General features: G+C 42.1%; 2 protein-coding genes across 9 annotated transcripts; one reads left to right on the top strand and one right to left on the bottom strand.

Annotated features, from left to right (window-relative positions):
* The first annotated feature begins 434 nt into the window (after positions 1 to 434).
* Positions 435 to 20,963, top strand: Gcn5 (Gcn5 acetyltransferase). Of its 8 annotated transcripts, none has more exons than XM_086993338.1 (4): positions 435 to 574; positions 17,281 to 17,361; positions 17,576 to 17,811; positions 18,100 to 20,963. In XM_086993338.1, exons 2-4 carry the CDS (start codon positions 17,281 to 17,283, stop codon positions 20,048 to 20,050), a joined length of 2,268 nt encoding a protein of 755 aa, XP_086849464.1. In that variant the 5' UTR covers positions 435 to 574; the 3' UTR covers positions 20,051 to 20,963. The 8 variants fall into 8 exon arrangements, with proteins under 8 accessions (XP_086849464.1, XP_022667325.1, XP_022667323.1 ...); XM_022811590.2 differs by lacking the exon at positions 435 to 574 and adding an exon at positions 12,157 to 12,296; XM_022811588.2 differs by lacking the exon at positions 435 to 574 and adding an exon at positions 15,609 to 15,776.
* Positions 13,882 to 15,319, bottom strand: LOC111252925 (solute carrier family 35 member B1-like). Its single transcript, XM_022811591.2, has one exon. The coding sequence runs from the start codon at positions 15,317 to 15,319 to the stop codon at positions 14,249 to 14,251; it is 1,071 nt and encodes a 356-aa protein (XP_022667326.1). The 3' UTR covers positions 13,882 to 14,248.
* Positions 20,964 to 21,312: the final 349 nt, after the last annotated feature.

The raw sequence follows: 21,312 nt of genomic DNA on the forward strand, positions 1-21,312 counted from the left end.
CCGTAGAATACGCTCCGTTGGGATGGACGCTAAACTTTCTTCAGAACCCTTCAGCTTGGCTTTCGTCGCTTTTAAACGCTAGACTATTTTTGCGGTTTCATTTGCAATCACTTTCGTCATCGTACAATTGTTCCACTTAATTGTGCACCAGATCTAGATAAAGACTTACAGCAGTACCTATTGAATGAGCTTCTACTCCTTCAAACCTGCGGCGTTTGAATTTTATAACGCTGGTCTAAGCTACCCTTCACCTGTTATGTTACCGCTTGTCACTGAAATGGCTGTGATATTTTGATGATGAATTTTCCACTTGTCCGTCTATTTTACAGGCAACTTCGTCTATGCTATATAGGCAATTTTTCTCATTTCCCCCGCTGCTCAGTTTATGCCTCACCAGATCATCGCTTCATTCGACGGGCGTGCAGCATTGGAGAGCTCTTTAGTTGTAACAGCCATATAAGTAGCGCGTAGTGTGCTGATCTTCGCGATCAGCGGCTCAGCTCACTCACCAGCTTTGGTTGCTAGTTTTTAGACCGAGAGGGACAACTTCGATGGCATTTAATAACTACACCATGTAAGTTTACGAACACTGAAGTTCTTCTAGCTGAACAGCAGCACCTAGTTCGACCGGAAAAGTACAACGGACAAGTCTTGTAGGTCATGTACTACCGTACGAGTTAAGGCGCAGAGCGGGGAAACACCATATATTAGAAAATCTCGGCATAGTATTGTAGGTGGCTGTAGTAGCCTCCGTATCAGTTTCGTATCGCTGCATTGGTCATTAGAATTGCGGCAGGATGGCGTTTCAATATAGGTCCCGTCCGCGTTCCAAAGACGTCGCCCGCCCGCTTGTGTACCTCTAAGCTCAAACGCACTCGCCCGATAGTTTATCCATTTTACTGAGATGCTCGTCAGGCCGATAACAAACGTAGCATAAGCTTGTTGTTCAGTTTTCCAAGTTAGTAAAAAAAAACTTTGGCAGTAAGATTTAAGCTTCAGTCGCTGTTTCGGTGGCAAAAAGGCAGCCTGCCGGTCGGTAAATTACAGCGGAGTCAGCCAACACGTTAGCCAAGTGACTAAACGCTTGCCTTGGTTGTTGCCACAGCTCGCCCTCGAACGGCATCACTACCAGCTCTATTGCACAGCCTGGCGCGCATTAGAGCTTTCATGCACCAGAGCGTGAACTGCAACGATGGCTACAGCGACTACCGGGGTGGCCGTAAGGTGGGGTGGAGCAACGAACCCCACTGGATCCAAGTGAGGTACAACTTCAAAGACGAAAATTCAAGCCAATTTTTGCCTAAGGAATGTAACCATGCTATGGATGCAGTCGCTACCAGCCGCGCATAACGCGCAACGGCTTGCTTCCTTCCTTGCCTGCTGTTAGGTCTTGGTTGCTGCGTTTTCACTGGCGCCGGCATCATCGCGGTCGTCGAAGCAACAGCAGTAGCGGCAGCCACTGCATTCGCAGCTGCTGTAACGGCGCCGCTCCCGCGCCGCCCTTCCCCATCATCAAGTCGGAAACGTGAAAGGCAAGTCGCTTTTGGCCGCCCCCACCATCATCACAGCAATAACAACAACGGGCGCCCGCATATCCAACTGGTAATGGCAATGGCAGCGCACAGCCGCTCTGGTTGAAACGCCAGCAATGGCAGCAATCGCAAGGAAAGAGGCTGTAGCATCAGCGCACCATCACCATCGTCAACAGCAACAACGCCGAAAGGAACTTCGGTAGCAGCGTCAGCAGAAACCAACGCAGGAACGACCGAAGTCAGACCAGAGGCATTAAGTTTGCGCTGCTGATATCGCTCCATCGCAGTGTTATCGTTCACTCTCCCAGATACTGAGTTGTTTAGCAGCTGCTGCTTCCGCGCCGGCGATAATAGTGGCGCTTGTGATGATAATGGACAAGAAGAAAACGAACCACTTTGATCAAAGTAGAAGTTTTTAACAGCAGAATAAGCAGGAATAGAGGAAAGAACAAAACATGGCAAACAAGATAGCGGCAATTTTCGCTCCTTGTATGTACAGTGGTCGTAATCGTGGTAACTGTCACCTTTAACGGCGGCCCGGCAATGTGATCTTCAAGTGCCGTAGTTATTCTAGCAGAAGACAGGGTCAAAGCAAGCTTGTTCGTGGGGTTCGCTTTGCTACACAAATAGCGGTGATTCGGCACCTGCTCCTGCTGCTGTTGTTGTTGCAGCTACGCTTGCCTCTCTCACCGAAACTCGTCCGAGGGACCCCCTAGGGCGACGGATGTCCCTCGAGCTACTGGCGTTTCTACTGCTAACGTTGATGTCGGCGCCACTCGGGATGAGCTAACTCCTCTTTGTTGTCTGTCTGTTGTCGCATTCGTATTCGCTGTCTTCAACAACGTGGTCCAACTTCAGCCGGTAGCGACGTTCGTGCAAGTTTTGCTGGCTCGTTGAATTTCTTATTTCTTTCACTTTTAATGTCCCTTTTTGCACCCTCTACTTTGTTATCGTAACAGAAAACAGCCACGGCAATAGCAATTGCCAAGAGTGGCGACTCTGATGGAGTGGCGGATTGTTTTGATCTTATATCAATGTTATTTGCGGCAGTATCATTATGAGCATCAAACATTTATCGACCTAATCACTACAATATACATCGTTGGCTAACGCAATGACCAGCGGGTGCCGACAGCGCCTACCTTGCACTGCTCCAGCGTGTGCCTACACATAGAGCTATTGTAGTAGTAGCAATGTTGGATAGATAAATTAACAGCGCTAACAGCGGCAGACCGACAAATGAAAACAAACACACCACAGAATTAGCAGAGCCCACCTTGTGTACCTAGGCACGCTGCCGAATGACCTCGGTATGCCAAGAATAGTAATGCATATTGTTGATGTTCATCTATTGGGATCTGTTCTTATTTTTGCCATCGTTGATTTCCTTGCTGCTGTTGCGATGGTAGATCGCTCAGCCGAGGGGAAGTCTCGGTGCGAGGGCTTCAGTGACTGAGACGCCGAATGACGTCCCACTGGATCCAAATTCCGGGTGCCGCTTCCATCGTCGGTGCTGCCATCAATTAACTTTAACGCCGGGACCCGACGGTGTGCTGATTTTCGCTGTCGCAGGTGTCCTCACTGTCGCAGCAGTCGACGCCACAGCTGCCGTTGCGGTTCACGATTACGACCGTCTAGTGGATGATTTTTAGCCGCCCACGAGTCTTTCGTGGCAATGGTCGTCGGCTTCGTTCTCTTCCGATGCGCTTTCTTGATGTGCGCTAATCCAAGTTGGAACACTTCTCAGTCGTTGTACGTTCTTTTACTTATCGTTACTGCAACTGAAAGCTTGATGCATCTCTCTCTACTATTGACGTCAGCGCGGCATAGGTGACGATGGCACAGTGACATTACGTCAAAAAGGACCCGATAAACAACAAGTAGGCGACTGCGACGGCCAAATGCAGCAAATGACCACAATGGCAATACCATCATATCGATAATAATGTCTTAACACGAGCTAAGATAAATAACTTTTTTTTTTTTAACAAAAAACTTATCGAAAGTTGCTTGTCTACTTCTTCTCTTGTCAACCAAATTCGCCAACGAACAAAAAAAATCAGCCACTTCACATCTACGACGTAACTAGCAGGACTCCTCGCCGCAGTTGACATCAACCGTCCCAGTCAACTTCCTTCCTCTAATGTTCGGAGTCGAATCAAAGGCGAAACTGCCTACCACCTGAACGGTCTTACGATCGTGGTAACGCCAATACCAACTATTCCTATAATTAATACTATAAGCTAGAATAGTTTGTAAAACGAAAGCAGTGACAATCCATAGCGGTCGTAAAAAACAAGTATAACTGTGCCTAGAGCAACATCAACAAACAACAACGGCCGCAACAACGCTATTGCTATTGTGAAGCCGATTATGACCGGATCGACAACAATACTACCATATTTTTTTTGCGTATTCTATACCTCTATACTATATTGCGTATTCTATACTATATATATCCGATACTTCAGCCGTTACACATTACTTCATGCAAGTAACTTCCAGTTCTAAAAGTGTTTACGTTCGGATTCGAACCCAAAAGTGTCCCTAAGGTTAGCATGCACACATGTTAACCAATGCGCTATCATGGCGCAATAATTCGTCCCATGCAGCCGTTGCTTGCCTTCTTCATTTTGTGTTTCGTTAGCAATCTATATATCACATTGAAAGATAATTTTTCAAATTACGATTGCACCTGCAGACGCAACGGAAATGCGGATAATCATGAGAAGTATTTAAGCAAAAAGGTGAAAAAAACATATTTGTGCTTATATAGAAAGAAGAGCTAAAACGAGTATTCTATACATGTTTGAATGCTTGCTAGATTTGCTAAAAATTATTTGTGATTCAGCGGAATCGATGCGGGAGCGGCAGTAATCGGCTATCGGGCGAGCGAGTTAGCGAAAAGCGAAATACTAAGCTATTTAACAAGGTTAAATTCGGTTACTGCTTCAACGATAAGATTGAATAAACAATATATCGCAATATACAGTAAAAATTAGGAGACTAAATTATTAGGAAAAAGCGAACAGAGCCCGACTTACAGCGTTAAAAATTTGACGGGCTTTGCGTTGATCAATAGAAAATTCAGATTTTTTAATAGAAATCAGATTTTTTAAAAATTTACGCTCTGTTGCTCCTCAAGCTGCTGGCAGAGATTGTTTAAAAGCGCATTCGTTTGTTCTAATAGCTGCACACTTACTAGAAGTACTGAGCACTATACTATGCCATAATGGCACTGTAAGTCTTGCGAAGTTTAAACAAATGTGTGAATTTGCATTGTTCCACTCGAGGCATCTATTTTACCCTGTTTCTTCCCCTTTTCTTACGGAAGGTACATTACAAAAAATGTATTGTGGCATCAATAGAAATATGTCGAAACATCTTAAGATCGGTCTTCACTTCTATAATGTATATATATATACACACACATATATACGCTGTTTACACCCAAATACTATATGACGAAACATTCTATAGATACATACATTGAACAATCGAAAGCCACGCTGAGATTGCCCTGAATTATTTTAACAGCATTTCAGTAGGAAGCGGCAAAAAAGGTGAAACCCAGCGATCTGATGTATCTGTGCCCAATGTAATCGATTTCTTACATCTGGAACGCTCAAGCAAGCATTCGTCACACGCACAGCCACCCACCCACTCACTCACTTAGCTTGCACAGATCGAAACCTTGATTGCATGATAATACACCGGTGGGGAGCAGTATATATTTGCAAAAATGCTAAAGATTTGAATAGAAAAATATATGACAGCAAGTGCGTTATTATTATTCGCTGTCTTTGGTCAAACCTACTCCTTTCTAAAAATGCAATATCACAAGGCTTCTGCCTTTGGATTTGAGGATATAGCAAGCTAAGCCAAATGGACTAAAAACAGATTGCCACACGAAGCTTAATACAAAAATATCGGTTGATCTATAAAATGAATTTTGTGTTCTAGTAAACACAAAAGCCTAATATTGTAACGCTTGACGGCTAAATCTAAATAGATGACATGTGAATTTTACATACAGACAGCTTATGCGGACGCAGACTTATTAATTCACACTTACAATAGGAAACTATAAATTCAAAAAACTCGCGAATGCATATGTATGCTCTCGCAGTGTGAGCCTTCCACGACCTGCACTTGGGGGTGGATTTCGGCAATCGGTAGAACTCCGTCGTTGCTTTGCTGACGCCCACGATCAGTAAACAACAATAGAACCGTGATCGAAACACACGCAACGTTCGATTCGCACAAGATGTTCTATGAGGAAACTTACTCTAACTACCGAAAGATATGACTTCACCTTTGTTGGATTAACACTAACCTGAGTAGAGGTAAATAAAGTAAACTAAGTGCTAACTCAAAATGAGAAAGGGCGCAAGCGAGTGGGGCACACAATATTTTGTGGAGGAGAGTGCAAACTCGAAGCGCGAACAGAATACGGGAGCTTTGTAGCCGAGCGAATTACCATGACAACGAGCTGACTACTGCCAGATCGTAGGAGGACCGTTGGGCTCTCGTCAGTGCGTCCGATCTCTGATCTATTCTGCTAATCCAAACCTCAATACATCAAACACTCAAAGCGTCATTAGTGAAAGAACCCGAACTCCATTTGTACTTGTACACTCTTATCATGCACGTTCTACTGTTACTACTTATCTAGCGTGCAACAAATACAACTCATACGTGTGCAGCCTTGGCCATAAGGTCGTGCACGAACTCTCCACACACACACACACACAAACAAAGCTGTCATGAATCTCGATCTCGAATTAATCCTCAGTGCTCTGTCCTCGAACCTAAGCTTGGTTCAGCAAGACCCCTCAGCCTGACATTTCCATTATCCTAAAGGTCTCGTCCTGTTGAAGCCAAACTCCGCTGTGACGATGCCAGATGTCATGACGAACACGATCATATTTTGCCTTTTTAGTTTTTCGCTTTTTTGTTGCCGCTAATCGGTAACTGGATGATGTAAGAACTTCATTTCAATTTATCGATGCTGTTGGCAACGCCAAGAGCAAAAATATCGCGGTAGTGTTTAGCCTACAATGGCTCGCCACTCGGTGGTAAGTTGCATCCTGCTGCAGGCACTGTGAACCCGCTAGATTTCTTGTCATGTCATAGGAGGATGATTACTGCCATAGGATGGTGCAACTATCTGCTGTGTTAACCGTCTGTCGAAGCGGACGAACGACACCGACTGAAACCGAAAGTACACAGCGTCAATCGCATCTGTCCCAACTACTAGTTACGGCTTATAGAAAGCCAAGTTCAAATCAATGCACGATAATTCCTATTGTATTTTTGTGATCGGCGAATAAAATCACCGTTATTGCAGAAATTACTATTTGACTGCATATAGACATCGTCGATTTTCACCGTGCAGTCATTCTTTCCATTCACCAATTTGCTTATTCCTAGTGGGCTGGCGAAACTGAACGAGCATGGAAAATAATACACTATTTGTAGTGAACCGAAAATAGGCATGGTTTGTGCGAGGAAAATTTGGCGGCAGGAACGTCGTTATGTCAGTTTGAATCAATGCATGACTGTAGCTTAACTATACGTTACAAGCATCTCAGCCCTTCCTACTGAACAATGAAGAGGCACCAAAAGTTACGTGTTGACAAATGATGTCTCTCAATGACATCGAATCGGGATCGGAGATGCAAAGTTGTATGTGAGTCCGGTCAAGTAGGCTGAAATATTATCTGTGCTCATCGTATACTATCTGAGTGTTTGACTGAGAAACAAGTCGGTACCTGTTTGCGGCAGAGTGCCTTCGTTTGCTATTTTCCTCCAATTGAACATGTCAAAGTCCTGGCGCACTGACCAGTTTAAAGGCAAAGCCAGCATACATCCTATTGAGCGGTTCGAGTCATACTGTGTAGAACGTCATCGGTGTATGGGAGTATTTGGTTGAAAAAATCTCGCTGTTATCGGACCGCGTCATTATTAAGGATGCTTCCATTACTTGCTAGTTCCGCACTGCGGTAGTTCAATATTGCAAAAACGCAAATCCTGTACATTCTGTCATACGTCTTATTATAGAACGCATCTATGGAAGGCCTAATAATTCAAAAGATTTTTTTCCGGTTTTGTTTGGAGCCTTTAGCTGCCTGTATAAGATGCGCGTCGTCAATGTTATCGTATTGCACGTATCACATTAATTTGACTGAAAGCACTTTGACCGCGGGTTAGGCTTAAATGTCCCTTGGGGAATGCAATCCGTGAAACGCTGTTATATTATGTGTCGAAACCAAGCAACGATAAGACCTGCGTGCGAGACATTCGTCTGCTCTATACGGGCCGGCTGAATAAACGAAACTTTCCCCTCGCGATAGAACCAGCTGTAACGGCAACGCAAATTGGCTGAAATTTAAAAAACGCAGTTATATCGGCTGGAACCATCAGTCTGTATAAAGTTGATAGATAATAGACTTTTTTCTTAGTCTCTAGGTAGATACTTCAACCAAGCAGAGGTGGAACAACGTATTCCAACTTATCCGATCTAATATGCTGCAGTGGTTGTCTTGGATACGTAACTTGAGTGTTGCGAGACCACTCGGTGCAATCGCACGTTAGGAACTAACCTGCCATTTTGTTCTAGCTTAGCATAGCGCTGTTCACCTGTTGGTTCCTACTGGATGAAACAGAACGAAACATTTGCTATTAATGGCGTCATAAAGTTTGGCTAAGCCAGAGGGAGAACCAGGGGTTTATTATTGACGATCACGTATTACACACCACCTTGAACAGACCTATTCGCAAAGCGTATATGGTGAAAAACCCACTTTAAAGAAGCAGGCCCTAATATGAAATATGGTTCTTTTACTTCAACGGGTAGTTTTGTCTCCAGGGTTGCGTTCATTAATAACGAGCCAATACAAATGGCCTGTGTACTATGGATGGCATAATATTTTTCGATTTTCGAGTTAGAAAAACGAAATTCCTATAGCTAACAGATGCCTCCCATCAGAAAACTAAATAGCGACAAGACGAATTTATGTAAGCAAAAAAATGTTTCTAGAATATGATAAAATCTTTGCTTTTATCTTACTTTTTTGCTGGCATCAATCTTAATTACACGAGAATGTAGGCGTGACATGGAGCTGTTCCGCTATACAGTTTGATTCAGCCATTGATAAAAATGAAAAGTAATTTTTTTTAATACCTTTTTGCAATTTTTCTGTTAGGACTTTTCTCTACATTGTTACCTACACTTACGACGTATAGAGCCAATAATATGCTTAGTGCATTACTAGGGCTTCTTAATTCTGGTCTTGTCCTTATAATAGAAAAATAGTTGGGTCCTATTTTATCGTATTAAGCCGTAAACATGTGGTTTACTCATGCAGATTCAGCCAACGAAACAGTATATGCGCCTTGAAATAGTACAACTGGATTTATACAATAATAAGTTACTAATTAATGCAACTATCCGAGGTTACTATGTTTTGAGACTGCGGCACTACGCAATATAAACTTTCTTTCTCCTTAGGTTTATCTCATATTAGTATCATATGTATTCTATATATTATATGAACTATAAATGTATCGACTTATTACATTTGTTTTCTTTTGACTTTGGCCGAATGGGTGTCCACAAGATCAGTCATCAAGATGTAGAGTAATATAGCTGCTCAAAGCAATCTTTCAACTACAATAGGTTCATGAACACATTTTAAAGGACTACTTTGTAATTATAGTGTATAATAATTTGCTGCTAACAACAAATGTATGTATAAGTACGAGACAGCATCAATTTGCCAATGGCCGACTTAGATTGTCACATCGAAGCGAACTTCTAAAAACTACGTCTCTGTAAATGCGCCATCCGTCTGTACCTTTTTTTCGACTTTGATTTCGGGCTATTGCAAAGAACCAGAGGTTTTCCGTTTCCATATTTCACTGCTAAAACCATGAAAGGCTTATCGTCGATGACCATATCGATCTCAAGAAAAATTGTGTGCGAACGTTTACAAAGACGTTCCCGTTATAGCCCAGTGGATTACGTGTTTGCCTGCTAATTTGTTGTGGTATAGGTTAGCGTTTAGTATTTATACTGAGCTTACAATTTCACAGAATAAGATTTAGGTTTTTCTAAAACTATGACGAGCTGTATTTGGCCTACTAAGATTGTATAATACTGTGATTTCTGTATGCCTCACCATCAAACCTTACAGAAGTTTCTCCTAGCAAAAGGCAATCTACCATTTGACGTCTGAGCAAAAACCAGTCGTATACGTACACTTGACATTTTGCATAGAAGCTCGACACGCAAGTTTCCTTGTCGGAGCACCTTAGCGTATAATGTATAAAAATACGATAACGTTGTCAAAGGATGAGACCGTTGCAGTTTTGGGGATTGACTGATTGGTGAATAGCCAACGAACTGTAATGAAGTGAAAAAGTTTAAAAATGCAAATGAAATTTGCACCGACCTAGCAAAAACGCCCATTCTCAAACGATATCAGCATCCACAATTAACAGCACAGAAACACAGGCTAGTTCATTGTGTTATCAATACTGACACTGCGCAAGCCGCTGTCGACATTGCGTACGGCCACATACGCGAATATTACGAGCCTCAGGCTTTTTCGGAATGGATTTTCGATAGTGTATGTATTTAGCTTTATCATGGCACTGCAAAAGAAAGCGATTGTTGGTGAAATATCAGAGAGATTTTGAAATCTCATAACAATCATTTACACAATCTGATAAACGTAAACTAAGGCATGAACACATTATATAGAACAAAATAACAAAGCTCGGTTGTTACTTTTACAATAATCCTTTTCTTGTTCTTTGTCACGTTATTGCTTTCACATAGCAAAAACAGATCGTCTTATAACAGACTCTTTGATTTGTATAGATGACTAACTGAATTCCATTCATTGATCGGTTAAATTCTGTCTTGGTCGGAGGAAGCTGACTTGTTCGCGTCATACGACCAAACTCTATGCGCAAATACACACAAGTCAGCTTTTCCCGGCTTTGACCTTTCGCCTCTACTCACGCATCCTTTTTGTGCGTGTACCTTAACCTTCGTACACTTCGCTCTTAACCCGTAAGTCTCCTTAGGCTTCAACCCGCAAGCGATTGATTCGCATATACGAAACGAATATCACATAAGAAGAAGTCGTTTCGGTCTATAACGCTACTAGCGCTAATTGTGCTGATAACATCGTTGGCCTTTCCGTCGGAAGCTGCTTGCGAGTTATCATCACGTTATCCGTCCAGGTCTGAAGAGCATATGCTTCGTATTGTGTGTCACAACATACGTCGCTCCTGCAATCTGTATAACTTGGCGGATACCTTTGTGGGCCTATCGTTTGGCGCAACTGCGCCGCATTCTGTTCCTCAACTTTCAATAAATATAAAAGCAGTGTTAAATTGAACTAAGAATATACGCCGTATACCGACTAATATTTGTCTAGTATTTGACCGCGGCTGCCAAAAGGAGTGCTCAGCCAAGCTTGTAAAGATTCAAGTTCTGTGTAGTATCATCTCTTTATTTGTTGACTTTTCAAGGGGCGTTGACAAACCAACCGACACGTTGCGTGATATTTTTTCTCTGTATTCTACCGTTCAAACGCGGATGACTACCTGAGGAATGATATGTTAAAAATCAGTTTTCGCTATAAGCTATGAGCCTACCAGCTGTCCAACATTTATACAAAGCTTAGCGAAGATTTAGGAAGCTGAATCTTTATCTCGCTGTTCAGTGCCGAGAGGAATCTTTGAATTTGTTGTCTAATAAATCCTACATGACTATTCAGTCATGTAGGATTACTAGTCATGTAGAAGGGGTCATGTAAAGGTAGTCATGTAAAAACATGTCGTTAAATTCTGCAAAACACTGTCCAACTCAAATTATTAGTGTTGCCGTCATCAATAACCGTGAAGCGTGTTGATATAACAACGCAGTTAGGGGTTGACTGTTTCTTCTTGTCTTCAAAGCACCTCGTTCGCCACAGACGCTTACCGTCTCAAAAGTATTTATCGTTAACTTTCACTTACTTTTTGACTATGTATGTGTAGAAACTTGAATTATCTCGACCTCCCCCTCAGACAATACAGGAAACTGTTGAAGATCGTTTCGCAGATATTGCAGTATTTTACAGTTGATTTTCTAAAGCGGCATCAAGCGTACAAACGTAACTCGTTGCGATATGAAACAGCTCAGGGTTCTGCCTAAGGCCAGACAAGGGTTCACAACTGAATTATTAGAGGATTGCAAGCAGGACAAGAAAATTCGCCATTAGATGTCGTAGGCTAAAGCCAAAAAGGCTTACGTTTAAAGATACGCTGGTGGCGATACAGCGTCACGAGAATGGCCGCAAAATCTAGCCAGCTGCTTACGGCGACTTTTTTCAATAGCTACTGCTCAATACTTGTGTCAAAATGTATTCCAGCGGCATACTGTTATCGCCGCGCTCTACCACGTCATCGGTATATGCCGACATGGTTTATATATGTTACGGCTGTTAAACCGCAGCTCTCGTCCTAATAACAAAACACCAATTGCAACGACAACGCGAACAACTGAGCGGTTACTTTTTAGTTACTTTAGCGACGCCGTCTTCGTCATTTTCGTCGCTCTCCGTGGATCATTCTGCAGTTTTGTTGAAGAACACGACGCGTCAACGTTATCGACGCCACCCGAAGAGCTGCGACAGGACAGTAAGGTCACTGTATTGCGCACCTCACACACTGGGCACCCTCGTATTCATTGATCTAATTGTGTAGGTAAGTAGTTGCAGACGCTATTATAACCGCTCCGGTTAGTATTGAACTGACAATGAAGCCTACTGTATTCTTGTTGTCGCTAGCGTTGCGAACTTCATGTTTCTTATGTCGTTTATTATTACTCGCTACTTGTTCACCTTAGACCATGCATGCGGGACAAAAGTAACAATAAAGGCACATCCCTGTGAAGGCATTTTAAAACATACAATACTCTCCCTTGACATTTCTGCTTGCTGTTGCAGTAAGTTCACTTGTCGTACACAACAAAAATGATGGATTAGTATTTTTTTAGTATAAACTTTTTTCAATAGGAAAGGCTGAAGCAATATTTCCTATCGGTAGACATCAGCGTACACCGCAATGAACAAGACTGCAATGTTAGAACGTTCGATTTTGTGTATTACCCTTTCAATTCTATATTAATAATCTTAACTTCAACACAGCGCGTGATACCTTTGGTCGCGACTAGTGTAGTAGTAGCTGCAATACGTTCTACCAGGGTAAAAAGCCTTTTCGAACTATTGAATTATTCGTCGTGCATTTAACCAGGCTTGCAGGTGAGAACCCATGGAGGTAATCAAGGATTTCAAATAGATGGATGTATTAAGCATTTTCTTTATCTAGGTGATGAATACTAGCGCTTGTTTACATTGTCTGCCTCTTTGTGTGTTCTCTTTTTTGAGTCTATGCGGTACTCAGAGTACAGAATTCCGTTAAAATCGGTTTGAGGATTAATTAATCTTTGAGGAAATAGCAAATCTAAAAATACCCCAAATTGATTTTTACCACGACGAGCACATGGCACAGAAGGCTAGTCTAGGCTAACTCAAAACACTTATATTTATCACCCATTTTTTAGATACACTTTATTGTTTTACAATTAATTGCTAAAGGGTTCAACGCGACTCTAGCCGTGTCTTTTATATGTATACTAGATTTACACTAGTAGCGCAAAGCCATATTATGATGGATAGATCCCGCAAGGCAATAGAACATACGCGATGTTCAACCTTACAATTTATATTCTATTTTGAAGGCTAAAATATTTTCTTAGCTTGGTTGTGGTTGAGAGCTAAAAAGTCTCTGTAATCGACTCTCGATCGGTCTTCAACTTTCTGTTACGTATCAACGCGCAATAAATTACCTCGGAAGGTTCTGCTTCAAATCTTCTTGCTCACCGTCATTCCTTGTTTATTCCATGTCGTTCTATTTGCGCTAAATCATATGAGATAAGTAAAAACCCTACATAAATTTGTCAACAATAGTATTATACAGTATATGTATAGTTGATCCTTAACACACATCTTGCGTTTTGTGTTGCATGACACCGAGACACTACAGTCTACAGGTTACGAAACTACTTGATACAGGACACTGTTTATTTCGATTGATTTCGATTGAAATGTTTATGGATCATCAAGCGCTTTTTCAAGCAAGCTTTGACTGCCTTTTGTATAACCTGTAATGAGTTTAATGCATCCAAGTTATCGTGTCATACTGTTATACTTATACACAACGCTTGTACTACCCATAATATAGACAACGTCGGCAAATTATAGACTTAATGATACAATCACACAGGATATTGATTTGCGTTCGCCTACATTTACGTAGAAATATATTTATTGTACTTTATCTCTCTCTTTATCGCTTTAAATCACCAATGAATGACTACGTAGATTTTTCACACGTTCAAGTTATTTTTCTTATCTTCGTCAATTGTGCCCTTCGAAGACTTAACTTCCCTCGAAATAGCGCAGCTCGATGCAGATTAAGACGATGCGAAGTACTTTCATCCGACGTAGCGTTTTCGAAGTAAAATATACTGCACACAATCTTACTGCGAAAATGATCACTTAGGGTGGAAACTATTCACTTGACAATCATTTGGACAACTACCTGAAATCAGTGAGCCGCATCTCGTGAAAGCCGGGTCTTCGAAACGGATTGATCTAAGCTTTTTTAGCTGGATCTGAAGACTTTCCAAAGAAACCATCAAGGAATAAGCCGGCAAAGACTAACGATGTACCTAACCATTGACGTTCGGTCAGTGCATTGCCGAACAACAGGATGGACGCTATGACTGTGAAAAGTTTTCGCGTCGTCGTCACAATTGAGCACACGAGCGGACCGAATTCGGCGACTGTCGAATAGATGAAAATTTGGCCCACCGCTGAGCATACCGCAAACAGGAAAACTTCGCCATACAGCTGAGGGTACTTCTGCAGGAAGGCGGCAAAGGCGGGAAGCTCGCCCGTATAGGCAACACATATGGTGAGGAAGATAATGCTAACTAAGTTTAAATGGAACATCATGTGAAGAGATTTCGTTTGGAAGTTTTGCTTCATCCGATCTTGGGTGGCTGCTAATAGGCCGTCTAAAGCTAAAGAGACGGCGAGCAGCATATTTCCGAAAAACGAGCCCTTATCGGCTTTGCAATGGGTATCTTCGTACATAAACAACGCTGCTCCGACAACAATTTGCACTACAAATAGGTACTTCTGTATCGGATACCGTTTCCGTGCTAGCAGCACACCAAGAATCATAACCGGGATAGGCTTGCATGACTTAGCCACTACCTGAGTCGGATAGTTCACATATTGCAACGCTATAAAGCTGGTCACCATTGCACCGACATAGAAAATCCCGCCCTGTGTGTAGTAGCGCCATTCAGTCAGATCACGTCCCTGAGACCACACTGCATGTAGCAAGACCTTGGACATGAGCATGTTCATGGCACACTGAATAAGTAGCAATGAAAACTGATAGACGAAACGTTCCTCGTCTTTGCCATAAGAACTTCGAAGGATCTTCTCCTGAAAGATTCCGAATACGGCATATGAAATCAGGATGCCTCCGGCGTAAATAACTACTTTCAACGATGACGACGACGACGACATCTTGGGGACACCGTTATGCTTGCTGGCCTGAACAGCACCACTCTCGCTTTTGGTCGAGTGGAAAAGTCCAGGCCCAGATTCTTCTTTACGCTCGATTAAGGTCGTCGGCTCTGCGCATCGCATTTTAGCGGCGCGTCCGGCAAATCGCTGGTGGCGGCGCCCGCTAGGTGAATACACCGGCGGCGTCGTACTCGACAGATTGGGCGCACGTTTATTTCTTTGAGTAGCAAACCAATCGCGGCTCGTTATTATGGATTGGAAACTTTTGGGATTAGCTATAGTTTATAATATTTACGTTGTTCGTTTTAAGAACCGTGAGGAGTTGTGGCATACAAACAACGGCTCGTCGGATCTAAACAGCTGACCCGAACAAACCTTAAGTACACGTAGACTTGAATAGAGAGAGATTGAAACTTCTGTGTCTTAGTGTCCGAATATTACGTTCCGCGAATTAGGGTCTGGGTGGGTCAGTTTCGCAAACGCGATTTTAGAACGAAGAGTAACATCCTGTAAAAACTACTATCAGACTACTCTGAACACATTTGCATTATCGTTACCTTGTTACAACCCAGTTACTGAAGTGAGTTTGATTGTCCACGAAGCTGTGAGCAAAATTTCTGCAAAAGCCCGTTCACTTCGAACGCCCCTTTATATTCGGAATGCCGTGTTTTCGTTAAGTGTTTATTTGGAAACAAATCGGTTCGGCTTACCCGGTGTGTGTATGTGTGTGCGTTTAAGTGTATATACATAATTGCTTTCGACTGTCGTGTTTAATTGCTGTGAGATATAAGTATCGAGGAAGATCTATTCATACTTGAATCGGGTGTCACGAGCTAATTGGATCATAGGACGTCGATCTATCTGAACTGTTACAAGCGTATGACGAAGTGAACAGGCCAAAATGACTAAAACACACATTAGATTTACATATTCCTGGCAGTATTATGATTACAAAAGATTTTTACGAGGTGGATTGTTCCGAATTAATAGCAAACATGCGGTGGAACACGAGCTATGTAGATGCCTCGTTCTAGCTTTTTTAATAGATGCTTTCCCGCAAGCTTCTTTAAAGTCACCTTGTTCAATTGAATATATAAATGTTCACTAAAATTAAACGAAACAGCAATACCAGTAGAATCATACAGTGTCAGAGACGTTGAAAAAATTTTTTAAGTTTACGAGCAGTATACCCAAAAAGGAGTGAATTACCTCAAATGAAATTATTTCTGTAACCTTTCTGATGTGTTCGTTGCATTATATATATATATATATATATATATATATATATATATATATATATATATTCCGGCCATGAACTTGACAGCTTTAAAAATCGATTACTTTTTAATCGGTAGCGTCTCAATAAGATTATTTTAACGTAGAAAGTACCCGCCGGAAACTTTTTCCGTATATAACTGTGTCCTATGCAGCATTCTACCTAGGCTTGTTTTTATTCACACTTTAGCTAAACCAAAATACATACGTATATATAGTTCCGCAAATGGTGCTCTCCCCAAACAGTCTATAAATAGCCCCATACGATAATGCTCATTTGGCTATTCATCTAGGGTGGCAAACCGTCAATCATACTTTCTGCAGACATATTTTAAATAAACGTTTCCTATCAGTTGTGTCGGCGTCGCGCCACTTAATTCTAGTAAATGTACGTTGAAGTTTTTAAAGAACACTGAGCACATGTTCGTATAGATTTTTTTTACCGCTCCTGGGCGTGTGGACTTTCCAATATTTTCCGAAAGATGTCATCCAATGAAAACGTGTGAAACCTAAATTCATCCGAACGACAATGCTAATCAGTAGATTGGTTGCTATTGAGACAAAGATAATTCGATGCTAGCACAAGGCCCGCTCCGATCTGAGAGAATGACGATTACGTGCGCTAAGTTGGGCAAAGTACGTGGGGCAGAAAAGGCCATTTAGCCAAGACTGTAGTATTTGATGCCTAAACAAGACGGGCCAACTCCACCACAATCTCATCTGTTCATTTGCTTTCATGCGAACTGTTTTGAGCTGTAAGACATAGTGAACATTGTATGCAGTCCTCTAACATGCTAATTCGTTTACAGATGTCAGCTGTTAGAACAAGCCACTCAGGCGATGCCCCAGCGGGTAGCAGCCGGCACCGAATATCTCAAAAGAAAGTTCAGGTAAGACAATGATAACGCTTTGTGTCATATTATTAGTCGATAAGCGTGTTCGTAACGATTCTGAGGGCTAAACTAGTCAGGTTCGAAATTTGAAAATTTGCGCATATTTTAAAACCCTACGTGGTTCCGTCCTTGAGGGAAACCTGTCATTCCAAGAAAATCAAATAGTCTTCACTTAAAATAATACACTAGGTCCGATCATTTACTGTGGTAGGTACGAGCATGGCCTCGTGAGAAGAAGCTTGAGAAGTTGGCTTTGTATTCAACTTGTAATGAGGAGGGGTGTTCATGTAATGGCTACAAGAACCCTCATCAGCCGGTCAGTCAAGGAGCGCATGGTGGGGCTCAGGTCACGACCGCCACCCTCATCGATCCTTGTCGAAGTTGTGAACATCCGATGACTCAGCATGTCACTCAGCTTAGTACTGTTGAAAGTGCCGAGATTGACAGGTAATTTTTACAGCTTTGTTATTTTTTAACATGCGCACAAAAGGAAAAACCTAATGACCTTAGATAGACGCACTCGAGTACAGAAAACATACTAGGCTTCTGCATTACTATTACTGCTACTGCTGCTGCTGTTACTTTGAATTTACAAATTTGTACTATTTTTCAGCGAGCTTATAGGTCGCCTTGCTCAGTTTCTCTGCTGTAGTGGTTTCCCATGAAACATTTCTTATGAATGAAATATAATGACTTTGATTAATTGATCAAGTACGTCCTTTCGATTCGTTTCAGATTATTATGTACCGTTGTCGATGTGGAAAACATGTTTGTCTGCCTCCACAAAGAGGAGGATGCTGACACTAAACAGGTTTATCTGTACCTCTTCAAGCTGCTAAGAAACTCTGTCCTTCAGCGAACCCGACCAATTGTACAGGAGTCTTCGTTGGGAACGCCCCCATTTGAGTCGCCCTCAATTGCTAAAGCTGTACACAACCTCACGGCGTATAAATTCAGCCACCTGTCACAGAAAGAAGCGAACGCTATGAATGATTTAGCTTTGATGTTTCTGAATTGCCTAAACTGTTGGAGGCTCGAAACGCCCGCAAAGCACGCTTTGAAAGTTCAAAGCGGCCAAGCGAGAGCCGAGGATGATATCAGCTATTATAGAACTAATTACAATCGTTGGCTATGTTTCTGTCATGTCCCAGCTTTTTGTGATTCGCTACCGTATCACAAACCGACGAACATTTTTGGGAAAGCTCATCTGCGGTCAACTTTCCAAACCGTCCGTCGTCAGCTGATGGACAAATTAGAAACGGAGAACGAACATAACCTCAGCGAGAAACGAGAAATGGTGTTAAGTTATTTCCCAAAATTCCTCAGTGCACTTGAACAAGAAGTGTACACTGACTCATCCCCCATTTGGGACCCGGATTTTTCCGGGGTTCCTAACGTGGGAAGTTTTGAGAAACTGAACGTAGCCGCTTTGGCTAGCGCGGTCTCTGCCGATGGTTATACCAGCTTAACATTTGGACCCGAAGCGACTAAACGACGTGGCGCCGACTTGGATACAGCGAGTTCAGGTGCGCCTCCACCCAGCAAGCGTTTACGAATTGAAGGTGACTTGCCAATGGATCAAGTTTTGCGCGTGCTTGAGGTTGTAACCGAACCTTCAGAGATGGTGGGTCCAGCAATCGGCGAAGCTGCTCGAGACGAAGCTGCGCGCAAAGAAGAACGACAAGGCATTATTGAGTTTCACGTTATTGGAAACACTTTACGACCTCCCCCCGATACGAAAAGTTTAGAATGGCTAGTTGGCTTGCAGAACGTCTTCTCTCATCAGCTCCCACGCATGCCGAAAGAGTACATTACGCGCTTAGTGTTCGATCCGAAACATCGAACGCTGGCATTGATAAAAGACAATAATGTTATTGGGGGCATCTGTTTCCGCATGTTCCCGTCACAGGGTTTCACCGAGATCGTGTTTTGTGCGGTAACGTCAAGTGAACAGGTCAAAGGCTACGGTACCCATCTAATGAACCACTTGAAAGATTATCATGTAAAACATAACATTAACTATTTCCTAACTTATGCTGATGAATTCGCTACTGGCTATTTTAAAAAGCAAGGATTTTCGAAGGAGATTTCTCTGGCAAAGTCGGCGTATCTAGGCTACATCAAGGACTACGAGGGCGCAACATTAATGGAATGTGCTTTAGATCCCCGCATTGTATACACGGAATTCACCCACGTGATACGCCAACAGAAGCTAATGGTTAAAGCGTTGATAGCGCAACAGCAAAAAACCGTGAGGAGCTATCCTGGTTTGACGTGTTTCAAAGATGGAGTGAAGCATATTCCAGTGGAGCAGATTTCCGGCTTATGTGAAGCTGGTTGGAAGCCCCCTGAGGGCTTCTTTGCTGAGAACGTGGATTCACAGCTACGCAGCATTCTGAACCATATGAAAGCTTACCCGGCAGCTTGGCCATTCCTTAAGCCAGTAGAGAAACATGAGGCTCCTGACTATCACGAGTACATCAAGTATCCCATGGATCTGCGCACGATTAACGAACGACTCAAGAACAAATACTATCTTAATAAGCGTATCTTTTATGCAGATATGATGCGCATATTCGACAACTGTCGAACTTACAACAGCCCTGAGACTGAGTACTATCGTTGCGCAAACAGCTGCGAACGATTTTTCCAGGGTAAATGGAAGGAAGCGGGCTTTTATGAGTGACGAGCGAAAATCACTTTGGAATGATTTATCAGCAATCGCAAGTGATTTACACTATTTTGTACATATATGTACACAACAGTGCACCTTATGTAGTTTAGCTGGCTATCTAATTTATTCTGTTCGTTGATGCAACGGTCAATACGTACGATGAGAGGCGATGATGCAAAAAAGATTGCTTTGCCGTTACAGGTGATTATTGTATATTAGCTTTTATCTTCGTTTTTTGTCGTTGCTAAGAGCTGGTCTGAGGTTGCTGTTTATAGATTTATGTTACAGCGTACGTACGCCGGTTGTTGCAGACGTATATAGGGGTTAACAAAAAAGTAATAGCACGCGCCAAATTTCCACTAGATATTAATTGAATCTAAACGAATTCAACTTAGTAAAACGACTTTATGTTTGGCTTAAGTTCAGCGCAGAGGGCCACTGCGTTGGGGATGTTTGATTATAGGTTAAATTGATGTAGAAAATGCGAGAAAATTGAAGGGATTTGAAATGAATTAATACCTCAAAAAATTGATCCTGCAAACCTACCCCGCGTATGTATATGCAATCTGCATCCGCTACGTCTAAGTGGGTGATTAATTAGCCAGAATGAGCGAGAATTTTCGTTGAGTTTTTATTGCAATGGTGATAAGAACGAGCGTTTGTGATGACCTCAGTGAAGAGAAGAGTATGCCGCCCTGAAAGCGGCGTAAAATTTTGATCTCTATTTTTTTCGAAGGAAAATAAACTCCATACGCGACAACTGTGTGGACAAAAATTGTTTGCTAACTGCAAAATCAATATATATTTATTTGTTATTTGTCTATGGTAACTATGAACACACCCCAAAGTAGCTAGAGGTCATATTCATTGTCCTACAATGAGCAAAATTGACCGTAGTAATAAAATACACTTTGCTGCAATCAACTGTGCAAATCTCATTTCTGTGACTATTATGCTTTTTGAGAAAAAAATCTTTTATCGTAAGGATGTTTAAGTTCTGCCGTATTCTCTCTCTCTCTCTCCCTCTCAATCTCTCTTAAGTAAAATTACAGCTGAGCTTAATTTCAGTTTGAACGACAGTTCAACTTTTTATTAAAAAAAAATATCGTGACTTTTCATCCGCAGAACGTCTTGAATTCTTTCTCACCAATGAGATTCCAGACTGGCAGTGGATGCGTTTTGTTTTGGTACCGGTAAGGGTCCAGTTGTCTGACGCTTGGCAGCAATACGAAACGTAAAATTCAAAACATATATTTTTTGGGATTGTTTTTCAT

Source organism: Varroa destructor, unplaced genomic scaffold (assembly GCF_002443255.2).
Source record: "Varroa destructor unplaced genomic scaffold, Vdes_3.0 BEIS01000006.1, whole genome shotgun sequence".
In the NCBI taxonomy this organism is placed as follows: domain Eukaryota; kingdom Metazoa; phylum Arthropoda; class Arachnida; order Mesostigmata; family Varroidae; genus Varroa; species Varroa destructor.

Excerpts from the sequence above, each read along its gene's own strand:
- Gcn5 (XM_022811585.2), top strand. The coding sequence starts at position 17,045 with ATGCTAGCACAAGGCCCGCTCCGATCTGAGAGAATGACGATTACGTGC. Across the intron at positions 17,108-17,280 it reads CGTGCGCTAAGTTGGGCAAA|ATGTCAGCTGTTAGAACAAG; the intron begins GTACGTGGGGCA and ends ATTCGTTTACAG. Across the intron at positions 17,362-17,575 it reads TATCTCAAAAGAAAGTTCAG|GTACGAGCATGGCCTCGTGA; the intron begins GTAAGACAATGA and ends TTACTGTGGTAG.
- LOC111252925 (XM_022811591.2), bottom strand. The coding sequence starts at position 15,319 with ATGCGATGCGCAGAGCCGACGACCTTAATCGAGCGTAAAGAAGAATCT.